Source organism: Leptidea sinapis, chromosome 6 (genome assembly GCF_905404315.1).
Source record: "Leptidea sinapis chromosome 6, ilLepSina1.1, whole genome shotgun sequence".
Classification (NCBI taxonomy): Eukaryota; Metazoa; Arthropoda; class Insecta; order Lepidoptera; family Pieridae; genus Leptidea; species Leptidea sinapis.
In genome coordinates, this window is record NC_066270.1 from 6,517,162 (window position 1) to 6,531,822 (window position 14,661).

The following is a 14,661-nucleotide window of genomic DNA, read 5'->3' on the forward strand; positions in this document are numbered from 1 at the left end:
TCGTTCTCATCCCACACGTGGTTCCAACAGAATAGTGCAACTGCACACCCGGCCTGAGATTCGATGACTTTACTTTACTCTTAACTGAAAAGAAAACATTCGACGGGAAATGAGCACAATTGAACCAAGTTTACCAGCGTGTGGCGCGAAACACAACGCTCTGTTTTGAACTGTGTTTGCAACTTGACGGAAGACATTTGGATGACAATCTTCAAAAATTTTAATCCGCATTCTTATTCTGTCGTTCAATATTTAGATTAAAACGTTATATCAAATAGTTATTATTTTTATTTAATTTTGAAATCATAAATCTGCCGCCAATCATCCTGTACCTACTAGAGGCAGACAGAATCTTAATAAAATTATATATTTTTAACAACAAGTCAACAGCGCAGAAACTATATTTGTATGTCTTTATAAATTCCAAATTTAAATAGGCACAGATTTTTTTTTGTACAAAATAATAAAACTAAATTTATACTCTCTGAAGTCCAATCACTAATCTCTAATCGTGTTGCTTAGATAATTTATACCTCTAGATAGAATATGACAGCTGTGAAATAGTCGAAAAAAAATGTGTTTAGAACTAACCTCTATTTTGTCCAATTCACGCACGTAACACGTAGCTTGTCACGCACACTAAACTAATATTCTTGGCCCGTTTTTATCAATTGTCTTACAGCAAGAGACTATCTAGACGTATAAATATCTAAGTCGTATTGTCAATTTAAATTAAAATCTCTCTAAGAGTTAATATAAAAACTTTATTAATAAAATGGTTTACAAACTACATTCTTATGTCGTTTACATCAATTAAATTACTGTAAAACTAATAAAATTATATTAATGAATTCTAAAATAATCCCCATATGGGTGACGGTGGAGTGTTAAGAAGAAGTTCTTTTATTCTTCTGTATCTTTAATAATTTTCATACGAAATTGTGTGATTAAAGATCTGAATTACATAATATATTTGATGAATATAAAACAATACACAACTTATAAGTCATGGTAAAATAATTCCATAGATATATAGAATGCAACAAAAACATGATTTCTAATAATAATAATAAGTCGCCCGGTATAACAAATACAATAAGTTATTTAATACAAACTCTCTTTCGCATTTTACATTTGAATGCAATAATCCAAAGTGGCACAAAAGAAAATGACACAGGTTCACAACAAGTTGCGATGGGCATTCAACAATGTCATTTGAAAGTCTCGCCAAAAATGTTTCGGATTTGGAAGGCTATTGCTCGCATGACACCTGCCCACTAAACCTACCCTACCCTATACATTCCCTTCCACCCTGAGTCAATTCCATTCACCAGTCAGCCTCGATCCACCTTCCAAGAAAGAAGAAATCAAAGGACGTGCTTTAACCACATCAAACAATAGAATGAGCTTCTTTTCGCAGTGTTTCCAGGACGATACGATATGACCTATCTTTAAAAAAAACTGTGATCTGGTGTTCCATGAGAATGTGGGCGGCGGTGATCACTTAACATCAGGTGACCTCTGCCATACAAAACTCAAACTATTTTAGTGCAAGGAGGCAAAATTTGATTGGTTGTCGTCAAGGGAGATCATACTATGTCCAATCGGCAAACGGTTAACCGCAAGTTGACTTTTATTATAAAAGCTCTGTTGCTAATACATATATTACGAACATGAATTGTAAAGTTAGTTTCAAGGACAGATCTTTGTACAGCAAGTATTATGTTGATAAGTAGCTTGTGTATGCTTTGCCAAGTTTGGGGCAAGTTAATTTGTGTGAAAGTGTGTCAATATTTTAATAGTTTAATTAATACTTAACCGTCTCTCTTAATTCTTAGAAATATAGCGTTGTATGATGGTTCAAGCATTATGTACACACCGCGGCAAGTGTGTCTCAGTCAGTCAGTCTCAGACGTGTTGAGTGATACCCGCGCGTTGAGATAAGGGACAAGTCACTATTTATGTGACGTACCTAATAGTGACGAAGACGTTAATATGACACACACTTATTTACCATTTGCATAAAGTATACAGAACGCTTATCTGTCACATTCATACAAAAAACAAGCTTATAATAATTATAAAAAGTCATGTCACAGATGGCCCAATAGAGATCACTAAAATATTTTTTTATTTTATAATTAATATTATTATTATAAAATATATTTTAGGTTATTGAAATACCAAAGTAGGATATGGATTAATATAAAATTCGGATCGTCAATTTAAGATTACTATTAAATATAGAATGGGATTCACCATTAAAATAAAATAGATATTAAAGGTTTTCAACCAGTGTGTGTTGCCAGGAGAACTTACGGTACACAGACGTGGTCGCTAACTATGGGCCTGATGAGAAACCTCATGGTCGCTCAGACGGCAATGGAGAGGGCTACGCTCGGAGTTTCCCTGCGAGATCGAATCAGAAATTACGAGATCCGTAGGAGAACCAAAGTCACCGAAATAGCCCAAATGATTGCGAAACTGAAGTGGTAGCGGGCCAACAGTTCGACGGACAGATGGCTGGAGGCCGACCATGTACCGGAAGACGCAGAGTTAGTAAGCCCCCCACTATTGTCTTGACCGACGATCTGGTCACCGGAATACGTTGGATGAGGGGAGCGCGGGATCGATCCTCGTGGAGATCTTTTGGGGGGAGGCCTTTGTCCTTCAGTGGACGTCTTCCGGCTGATGATGAGATGATGTTATGAAAAATAATGAAGTATTTATGAAACATTATTTTCTTTTTACATACTGTACAAAGATCTAGAAATATATTTTAATCTGAAGTAAGTAACATACCTACTGAACAATGGCCGTTTCCAAAATTCGTTGCGTTTTTCTGAAATTTGTTTCACACTTGATTATTTCAAATTTAGATACCACTTTGGGTGTCTTTTATATTTAATCTAATAATGACCATATTATTATTTATAACCTACATTGTTACATTTATTTCGTGCAAATAATATGTATTCCTATCTATAAGTATTTTTTTATTAACTGGTGTAAATGAACTCTAGTCAAGCCTAGGCTCAAACAATGTCATAAAGTAAGTCAGTTAATATTCCTCATTTTCATTTGCAAGTCAAACCGTCTGTTAGTGCGGACACCTTTAATGATGGTTCTATTCTCCTCTCTATCCGCATTTCTTCTTTTTGTAAGTGATTTCTCTCTCATCACAGTCTGTCTCGCTATCTCTTTCCTCCCCGTAGCGCCGGCAAGGGACGGCAGCGGTGTGGCCCTGGTATTTCCGTTCGGCTTCTTCACTTCAGGTCTGGCTGAATTGAGAAACGGATTGCCTTCGGTGTGCATTTTGAAACCGAACCGCGTGTAACCTGGATTAATAGACTCCAGTGTAGGTAGTTTTATCTTTGGGGTGCTCTTTTTTAAATCCATTTGTCGTACGTCTATCTTCTTATCTGAAATAGAGCAGCAATAATAGCTTTAATTTGAAGCACTAACTACATCGTCGTACGCATCATAATGAATATATAGAGATATTTCAAGAAATGTCAATACATGTACAAATATTATAATGGTGTTATTCGAACGCTCAGGTAAAGCGAAGGTGGAAGCTTTGGAATACCTCTTTTTTATGACAATAAGGGACGACACGAACAGGACATTCAGCTGATCGTACAATTACCATCAATCATTATACGCCCCACCCATAACAATGCAGTACCGCTCAGGATTCTTGGAAAACCCAAAAAGTTCTAAACGGCACTACAATTGAGCTCGTCTCCTTGAGACAAATTTTAAGTCTCATTTCCCCTAGATCTAGATATGACAATAGCATCTATAAGAAAATCATAAATGTCTTAAATTTGCATTAAGTGTGTGCGCGATAAATGGACGAATAATTGAATATAATACTCTACTTGAAAGTATTTTAGAATATGCTTGCATAGTCTGGAGCCCAAGCTATAGCATTCACTCTCAAAGACTGGAAACCATACAAAGGAGATTTACTAAATATTTAGCATACAGTGCTCAGGGTATATCAGGGTATCCCACAGAAGCTCTTATAGTGACAGAAGATTTTTTTTTAAGTTGAACACCCTTTATGAACGACGTAATAATTAAGGTTTAGTTTTCTTATATAAATTAATAAATGGTATTATTTACTGTCCTAACTTATTAGAAGCTGTTAAAATATACGTCCCTCACAACATGCCTCGTAAAGCTAATTCGTGTATTTTTGATATACCATGCTATCGAACAAACTTAGGCTCATTTTCACCAGTACCACGACTGCTTAGGCAGTACAATAAGATAAATAAAGAAATAGTGAACATAGACATATTTTCTAATATAGTCTACAGGAATTTTAACATAATCTTCGGAAACTTTACAATAAATAAAAAAAAACTCGGTATTTATAGAAATAAATAAATAAATATCTTTTTCCTTTTATATGTAATAATTAAACTTATGTAACTTAAAAGTCTATAATCAACTTTAAATTGTTATTTAATTTTATTTTAAATTATATTGGTAATTAGTTCATAGTTAGTAATAATAAATAAGTATGTAATAATTAATAATTGTCACAGCAGCAACTGTGAATGTTGTGTACATCTGATATTGGCACTCGCATCAGTAAATTAATTTCCTAGATAGTGTTATGTAATTGTTATAATATGTGTACTGTTGATGTATCTTTTAGAAAAATTAAAAAATATCACGCCAAACGATTTCGGTTATTCTTTTTATATTAGAAAGGATATACTCAAAAGGTAGTTTGATGTTGTTACTTGTAATATACTAAGGTTGCGAACTGTGGCAGAATTTTTAACTATCTGTAATCAAATTGAAATGTGCTAAGTTCATTGCTAATAATAATTAGAAAAGTTAGTTAAAATAAGAAAATATTTAAACAAGAAAGCAACATAATTGTTATACAATCTAATGAATTAATCAAAATCTAGTTACGATTATTGTTATTTTTGTATAGGGTGTCCTCCTGCCGCTCCTGCCTCCAAAAAAAAAACTTGTATATAAGAATTATTTAAATACATTACAGTTTGAATATATTTTTTTAATAACTCAGTGTACTAATGTCCTAATAATGTATTTTTTGACACTCAATGTGTATAAAAGTACATTATATACAACAGTCTTGATTATTGGATCAAAGTGGACATAAAAGTGGAAAAAGATCCATCAATGGATCGTAGTGGACAAAGGAGAGTCAAGGGTCAAGTCCTATAATATAATAGTCAAGTTCAGAAACTATCGTAGTCCCAGTCCTATACTGCCTGTAGGAAGTTTCTGTCCTATAACCATATTAACCTTCACATAAACCTTGAGTTTTATATAGCAAAAATTGATTTTTATAATATATTCATCTATTAGATTTTTGATTTTACTTTGACGATACCTATAAATTTTATCACTACTAATTCCACTAAAAATATTATAAATGCGAAAGTAACTGTTTATCTTTCGCTTCACACATAAACCACATAACCGATTTTGATAAAATTATTATTATCTCATCTATTAAATCATCGGATTTATCGCAAGAAATTAGAAAAGCCTTGAAGGGTTTGAAATAAGGGATAACAGTGGAATATGGAATCGGTCGAAGATAAAATCAAACATGGGCATGAAATCGGGGAAGCCACTATGTATGGAAGGCCCAACAAATGATTATTGTAGTTATTGGGAACATGTGTATCATTGATCAACAGCTGGTAACCTTCTAGGTGTACCAAGAGCTGGCGGTTAATTATGCTCTCCATGATTTTGGAGAGCAGGGAGGTAATAGCTATAGGCCTGTAGTTTGCTGTATCCGAACTGTCTCCTTTGTTTTGGATTGGATGGACAAGGGTGCCTTCCATGAGTCAGGGACTACGCAGGCTGCAACTCAGGGGCACACGTTCTAAGCACAAATTGAGAATGCCATCCGGCCCGCTCGACTTCCTACGTCCAACGAAAACAAAGCTCGCCGAACAGCTTTCTGTCTGAACTGTACTTCAGGCATAGAGCTCTGACACCGCGGGAGTCGGCGGTGTTTTTCCGTTGTCGTCAACAGTCGAGTTGGAGGCAAAAAGAGCGCACAGATGATTTCTCTTTTGCCGTATGGGTCAGGGTGTCATTCCTCATGTGCAGCGGCGGCAAGGACAAGTAGCTTTTAGGGACTAATATCATGAATAATAGCTGTTGCAGTAGCTTCCTCTGGAATAGCTGGAGCTTATAATAATAATAAAACCTATTTATTTCCAATCTACTAATACTTTTACTTACTGTTAGCATTATTTACATAGATAAGAAAAAAAATACATATATAATTTTTATTTGTATTAATGACTGTTATTCTGTACTGTCTTCATCATTATTGATTGGAACCCCTTCTTAGGCCTCCTCCAGCTTGTTCCATGCCTCTCTGTCCATTGCTATCTTTTTCCATAAGTATCCTGCTGTCGCTTGAATGTCTTCTATCCACCTTTTCCTAGGACGTCCTATTCTCCTTTTTCTTATTGGCTCTTCCAACATAGTTGCCTCTGAGGTCCATCTATTGTCTCTACATCTTGCTATATGTCCAGCCCACTTCCACTTTTGTTTCAAAGCGTAATATGTAAGGCATCTACAATCTTTGTTTTTCGTTGTATCCCTTCACTTTTTACTTTATGTGTTCTTTTTATTTTTAGTACGCTCTTTTCCATTGCTTTCTGGCATGAGACAAGTTTAGTTTTAATTTTTGTATTATACGTCCACGTTTGGCATCCGTATGTGAGAGTAAGATAAACACAGGTATCTAAAACGGTTTTCTTTAGGTGGAGGGGAAATTCTCCTTTTAGGATTTCTTTCAGGGACCAGAACTTTTTCCAGCTCATGTTAATACGGCGCTCGACCTTGTTCTTCGTTTTTGTCTTCGAATGATAATTGCCTATATGTAGTTTTTGAAATATTCAAGCGGCTTTCCGTTCAAGTTGATTATGTTTGTGTGGCTGTTTGTCAATAGTTTGGTTTTTATTTCATTCATTTGAAGACCTACTTCTTCGCTTTTTGGGTTCAAAGAATTTAACATTTTTTCTAAGCCCTTACTTGTTTCTGCAAATAAAACAATATCATCCGCGAATCTGAGGTAAGTTGATTTCGATTTATTTTGATCCCTTCCCACTGCCAGTTGAGATTATCGAAGATGTGTTGCATTACTATTATGAATAAATTGGGTGATAGGGGTCTCCTTGTCGCACTCCTCTGCTAATCGGTATATCTGGGCCTCGTGTCTCTAGTTTGACTTGGCTTACGCTTCCCTTGTAGATGCTCTTAGCACTCGTATATACTTTTCGTCTATTTGACATTTATACAGAGCTTCCCAAATAGAGTCATGGGAAATCGTGTCAAATGCTTTGGCAAAATCGACAAAAGCGATATATAGTGGCCTGTTGAACTCCTTGTATTTCTCTAACACTTGTTGCATTACTTGTATGTGGTCCGTTGTTGAAAATCGGGACCGAAATCCCGCTTGTTCTATTGGCTAGAGCTTATCGATTGCCGGACTTAATCGGCTTTGTAAGATTGACGTGAACAGTTTATACACACATGATAAAAGGCTTATAGGGCGATAGTTAGCTATATCTCGGGGATCTCCCTTCTTGTAGAGAACTTACCTTACCGTTGTCAAGAATTTTGTTGAGTAGGTATGTAAGTGGGTGGGCTAGCAGGGCAGCTCCAGTTTTCAAGGCTTCGTTTTGTATACCGTCGGGACCAGGACTTTTATCTGTCTTGAGTTTTAGGATGTGATTTCCGTAATATTCACTGGCGCTGGGGAGCTTCTGTCTGGATGATATCCCATTGTTTTATCAATATTAGTGGTACAATATGCTGAGTTTGATGATTTTTCATATAATTGCTTATAGAAATTTGTGGCAATGTTTATATTATATGTCTGGTCTAGTCATGGTTTCTTCTGATTTTGTTTTTTAAGTTTGTAATCCAGTTTTTGTGCGTGGTCAGTTTCTTATACGGCTACTTACTTATTTGTTCGGCTTTTTTTGTGCTTCTGTATTCTTTTAGACTAGTCTCAATTATTTTGTTCCTGTGGTTTTTGTAGTCTTTATCATTGATATGCAAGGCTATTGAGCCTTGCTTGTAGCTTTAAATAATCTGCTCAATTCCTGGCTGCAGCTTAGTGGAGGTCAAATGGCGAACTCAGTTATTAAACTACCAATTGAAATGTTTGCTTCATGACCTAAATTGAATCAGTTATATTAAATAGAATTTTAATAGAATATCTACAACTTTTAACGATATCAACGATCATCATATTGACAATTTTCACGACACGTTTAGGTCTTATTAATTCTTATTTTTATTTTTGTAATTTCACACTTATAACATTATAATTATTTACATTGTATAATTTCTGGAAATAAGATAAAAGTTATTTAATTTTTTCTTTTTTTAAATGTACCTAATTAGAATAACCAACCTAGAACTAGTATGTAAGTGCAAATCAATTGTTAATATTAAGTAAAATAAATAATATTAGGAAGAGCGATTATTGCGAAGGAATCTTGCAGCCGGTTTGGTTGATTGGTGTTGGATGAATGTCCCGTTTAATGTAATGTCATAAAAGAGCAACAGAAGCACTTTATCACACACAATGAACAATATCAAGAGCAACCAGACTGTCATGGGAGGAATGGTGGTACTTTAAGTTAGTGACATTAGACCCTGCCGGCTTAACATAAATATTGTAGACTAAAATAAATGTTGTACTATGGGTATACACGTAAGTATAAGAAGCAGCTGGTACTCAAAATATCGGAGATCGTATGTCAACAGATAGTTAATTTATGTAAAACTGTGTCTATATTATATTATTATTAGTTATAACGACATGATACAACATGTTTGTTCTATTCCCAGGCTGCAGTAGTCCGACTCAGATAAGTCTCACCTTTGACCCTCTCAGTGAGATTGACCGCGGCCGGCGTCAGCATCTGTCGAGCTCGCCGGGCCTTCCTCTCCTGACATTCGCCCAGCGACTCCATCTTGTCGAACTGCTTCTGATGCAGAGCAGCGAAGTTGGGCAGTTTGCGCCGGTTGTCCTGGGTTTTACTCGGGGTCAGTTGCTGGGTTTGCCTTTTGGCTTCCTCGAGCTTGGCTGGAATTCGGAAGCAGTCATTATCTCCATTATTCTTTGTTAATACTTTACCTTATTTTTTCTTCTTAAGGAATGGCTACTGGCATCCCAGTAGGCTCTGTGTCTATATACCATGTAACAAAAACCCTGTTGTTCCATATGTACGTACACAAAGCCATATAGGCGTACCATTAAATCAAATTTTATTTACAAGTAACAAGTACTGGTCAATTATTATAACTACATAAGTACCCATCTATCCATACATAGGTAAATAATACAATTGTCGAATTTGCCATTCTGTGCATTCAATATTTTTGCAAAATATTAAATTGACTAATAAATAAATAAGTAACGTAAGAACGTAAATTGTCTAATATTTTTGTCTGTTAGCAATCATCATAAAAATTCACTCCTAATAAAACTAACTTTTTTTTGTTTGTTCCTAATTTTGCGATCAGTCTTTCTGACTATGAGCAGATGTGTTCTGGTAAGTTAAAATAACTTCAAAAAAATACATTTATGTAGGTAATCCACAAAAAACTGTACAGAATATATTGTTTACAGACCTGAGGCACTTGTAGTCCTCGGCCGAGAAAGTCTGTCAATGGAGTACTGCTGATCATCAGTGAGTCGCTTGCGCTTAGAATGGAGCCGGTCTACACCATTGTGAGTTAGAGATCTCTTGCGGGTTAATGGACTGCATATGGAGGAAACTGGGGAACAAAACATACTGGTTTCAATCATAATGTCAAACAATAATCAGTTATTTATATTAGAAATGATTATTAGTATTAGAAAAATAGATTATTTTCATTAAGAAACTACTACAAATTATTGTAATAAACTCAAATTATTTGTTACACATGGACTAGTAAAAAAGAAGGGCTCCGCGCAGTGATATTAGCAAGTGAACCACCTTTATGCTAGTGTGTGTGCGGTTACGGAGTATACCAGTTACACAATTTTTACTCCCTTAAATAATCATATATCCACAAATACTTGTAATAATGTTATTGTTTTTACACTTTCTCACAACATACGACACAATTTTTAAAATATTTTATTGAGACACAAACTGATTTGTCATAGAGTAAGTGTGTTCATGGGGCTATGTATTTACACATTAATCGGCTTGTTTTGGTGCTTACACTGTTATGTAAGGTGACATGGAGTCCTTATTTTTTTACTAGTCTGTGTTGTTACATAGTTTATTTTTGAGACTTGCAGGATTTTGATTTTGGAATGTCAACAGCAACATAATCACTACATATAATAAAGTCCTCCAACACATCTGTCTGTTTGCAATAAACTCAAATCTACTGCACCAATATATATGATTTTTCTACCATGGATAGTGATGTGTGGATCGAGGAAGGTAAAAGTATATTATTTGTTAACATTTTGTACACATATTTGTTTTATTTGATGATATTTGTCGGAGGTGTCCGAAACAAATAAACTATAAAAAATAAACCATTTGGGATTTTCAATAAAAATGCTGTATGCTTATAAACTTGTTCATTTTGACATATTTCTTTTTTTAAATATTTTTTGCATACAGTATTTTTTTTTGTTGAGACTGTATTGATTGATACATAAGGGTTAGGTCTATCACAGTTGTATTAAGATTACTAGATGTTACTAATTAATCTAGAAAAAAATACAGGGACTGTAAATTTGTAGACACTGTAATAATATATTGATGACTTGTAGCACAGGTATTTGTTACCTATTTCAAGCACCGGTCTCTCACAATTATAACAATGTATCAATATAGATTTTAATAAACTGTGTATTGTTAGTTTTTAGTGGGAGAGAAAATAAATATATTTTGATTTGATTGATACTCTGCTGATAAGGCTTTTTTAGTTAGATAGCAGTGACCACTTTTGTTTCTATAATATTAAAGTAATTAAAAAAAAATATGTCAATACAATGAAAGTAAATATAATATCATAATAGCATTGTTTTTTTAAAAACCTTAAGTTTTATCATTGTAATTGCAATCTAGCCTTGGGCTAATAAGAACTTCTTAATTTACTAAGTAGAGTAAAATTAAAAATATTCCATCAGCACTATTCTTATTTTCTCTATTGATTGCAGTTGACAAATTTAATTTGTTTATCCAAGCTGTTATAGAACAAAAATACAAATAAAATAATATAAATTAATTAATCTTACCACTCTCATCAAACACAAAGCTTTTGTTAGATCCTTTCAAGTTAGATTTGATAACCTTACGTTTTTGGGGATTGACAATCATAGGAGTGTTCACAGGACTGCAAAACATTACTTTAGTGCTTTTTGGGGCAATATCCTGGTCCAGTGCCCATGACTTTCTGGACTTCTCTATAGATCTTGTAACATTCAGCATGCTCTTATCTTTAGAAGAGCTTTTGGAGGCAGGAAATGGTGTCCGTCCCGGAGATGCTGCAGACTGGTTTTTAGGTGTATTCTTATCTTCAGTCAAGCCTTCTTTTGTGAAAGTATCTTCCCGTTTCATGGGGGTTGGGGGAACTATATTGATACCAGGAAACATCTGTGACTCATCAGTGCTACTTTCTATTAAAACAGGATTTATGTTTGCAACATCTTCTGTATGGGAAAGATCACTAGTTACACTGATATGTGAATCATTAGGTTTGTCATATGTGGCATTAGAGGCATCTGAACTAATTAAAGAAGATCGAGAAGAATCTGCTAGAGGCTTATCAAATGTTGAATTTAATATTTCATTCTTTTCCATCTCAAATGTTGTGTTCACTTGAGGACTACTTTTTTTGTTAGTTCTATCACATGTGTTATTCAGTGTCGTTATTGAAACATTATGAGAATCAACCAAATGTGCGGAGGATTGTGTTTGGTTGAGTGAATGATTATTAGGTGATGAGCTTTTCTTATTGATGTTAGCCATAGAGTTATTTCTTTTGCTTCTACACACAATGCTGTTTGATTCCAAATCAATTTTATCATAAGTAGAATTCTTAATATCTAATTTGAGGCAATTATTACTTTCATCAAATGTTGTATTCACTTTTGGTTCGTTTGCTGTGTTATGAGCATCATTTGATGTCTCTAATTGCAATAATTTTTTTCTTTTCTTTTTATCTAGTTTCACACTAGTCTTACTTTGCTTTGGTGAAGTGGAGACATCTAGAGGTCCTAAGGATGTTTTGTCCTTTATGGTTTGTGACCTTGTCTTATTTTTGAATACCTTATCAATGTTTGAAATTTGATTATCAGCGATCACCTGCTCACCAGGTTTGGTTGAGATAAGAGTGTCAGTGTTAGAACTTCCTTGTGGTTCAAAATATTGAATATTCCTTAATTCTCTTCCACCATTAGCAACTTCTACTCCAGATCTGTCAGTATCTGCCTCATGAATGCTGCCTGCAGCACTATGGAAGGATTCAACTGATATGTTACTTCTATCATGCAACATACCAGTCTCTAAGCACTCAGTATTTACAGAACCAGACTTGCCTTTTTTCTTCTTATTGTTTTTTTTCTTCTTTACTTTATTTGTGTCTTCTGGTTCTATTTGTGAAACTTTCACTTTTTTCTTCTTTTTTTTCTTGTCAGTTTCAGTTGAATCGTTTGCTGGTGTCTCCGTCCCTTCCGCCCTCGTTTTGCGTGTGTTTCTTATTGGATTTAGGACGCTGAGACTATCAACAGTATTTAACTCTTTTAGAGTGTGCCGTCGAGACTTTCGAGATTCAATTTCTGGTGGGTTTTCAGGAATATCCGCGTCCTCTTCGGATGGATATTTCACATAGTGCTTTCTTTTGGACACACCATCGATATTCTCAGTATCATTATCCTTTGGCTTTTTACTGCGAGTTTTTCTTTGAACTGCATTCTTTATGTCTGTTTCTATATTGTGTTCATCTTCAATATGAATACCTAAAATTATTTACAACAAAATAAGTACCGGGTCGAAAAATAAGGTTTTTACTAGGACCAAATAATATATACTCTAACGAGATAAATATTATAATATTGTGCTTACGTTTTCCCGACCGTGTAGACATTGTAGAAAAGCATTAGATAAACAGTTACTACGATTACTAAGTAGACTGTAGCTAAAAGTGTTGAAAACTAATGTTTATCAGTTTTGAGTGGGGTATAAATAAAAAGTTTACCAAATCAGCGTATACGGTAGGAGCCGAATTCGGAATTAACGATACTACCTATCAAACAATTTGAATTTTGAATTTATGCATAGTGCAAGCAACAAACTGCCAACTGCCAAAGTTGTTTTTTCATGTTCGAGTATTTCGACAGGCAATAGTCAGAACTGTATACAGCCGAATGATAACCAGTCATTCAAAGTATGATGTATATTCCCAATAATATATTTTTATATAAATCTTGCTTGGTGAAAAAAGAATACTCCAAATATAGGTGGAGTTTTAGTGAACAGTCTTGGATCCATAAGTCTGATTACCATAATTCTTCCATTTAAAGTAATACCTATTTAAAATCTTATCTTGTTCTGCGCCGCTTCACCCAAAGTATATTTTAATAATGAGCCTAGGCTTCAACTAGCTAAAATTGGCCTGGGTTAACTGAAAAGGGAAGGGGGTGTGATTAGCCAGGCCTGACTCAACAATCCTTATCTTCGTTTTGCGCCATAGTAGTAACACAAGAAGTCAAGTCGATCAGTCAAAATATTATGTTGACAGGTAGGCGATTAATGTAGCTGTTCACGTTGTCAACTTACTTTGGGCGGACTTCTTCTTTTTCACAATCGCGTACCATTAGGGGGTTGCGCATAGGAAATACGATATAGAAAAACACAGCGTGTGAGAGAAGAACATCTCATCAATATCTAACGGAAATACAGCAAGATGGAAAGGCAAAGCTAATCTATAAAACTCACAGGTACACTTAGAACATCATCGTTGCTTAACCCTTATGTGAGTGACAAATAAAACACATTTAAGGGATTAAAAAGCGTGTAATTGTAACTGTTTTTACATTGTTTTAATCCTTTAAATGTGTAACACTCGCGTTAATCAAAGAAAATACTAAATAAAATACCTTTAATAGAGTGACAAGGAACCGAGTACCTTTAAACAGTTTATAATATGTATTGTAATCAATCAAGATGTGCTTTTACGATACACATACTTAGACGATTATTATTTGAAGTAGTCTACTGAATCATAGAGTATGCGGATATGCCAACAGAAAAGACATGGAATAGAACAATAGGTATTGATACACTGGTATTTGCAAAGACAACAATAAATAAAATTGTTCCCTCATTATTCACAAACAATTAATTATTTTTTCAGACTGTTGTATCCTTTCGAAGAAGTATTTACCTTCCTACTTATATGTGCAAAACAAATTATGTCATGTTAAGCTTTTAAGCCTGACATAATACGACCAATTTATGTTTTTCAAAACCATCATTTGGACATCTAGAAAATAATAACAAGTCGAAGAAAATATATTTTTCTAGGTAAATTCTATATATTATGCATCTTTTACTAATGAAATATCTAATAGCCCGTTATTCATAATCTCATTCTATATAATTTTAATAA

The 14,661-nt window shown here is 34.4% G+C and overlaps 1 protein-coding gene across 1 annotated transcript; it reads right to left on the bottom strand.

Moving 5' to 3' along the window:
• Positions 1-744: 744 nt before the first annotated feature.
• On the bottom strand, positions 745-13,292 carry LOC126964981 (uncharacterized). Its single transcript, XM_050808356.1, has 5 exons — positions 13,116-13,292; positions 11,288-13,009; positions 9,673-9,819; positions 8,918-9,124; positions 745-3,422 (listed from the first exon to the last, which is right to left on the bottom strand). The coding sequence occupies exons 1-5, from the start codon at positions 13,135-13,137 to the stop codon at positions 3,058-3,060; spliced, it is 2,463 nt and encodes an 820-aa protein (XP_050664313.1). The 5' UTR covers positions 13,138-13,292; the 3' UTR covers positions 745-3,057.
• Between the last annotated feature and the right edge of the window lie 1,369 nt (positions 13,293-14,661).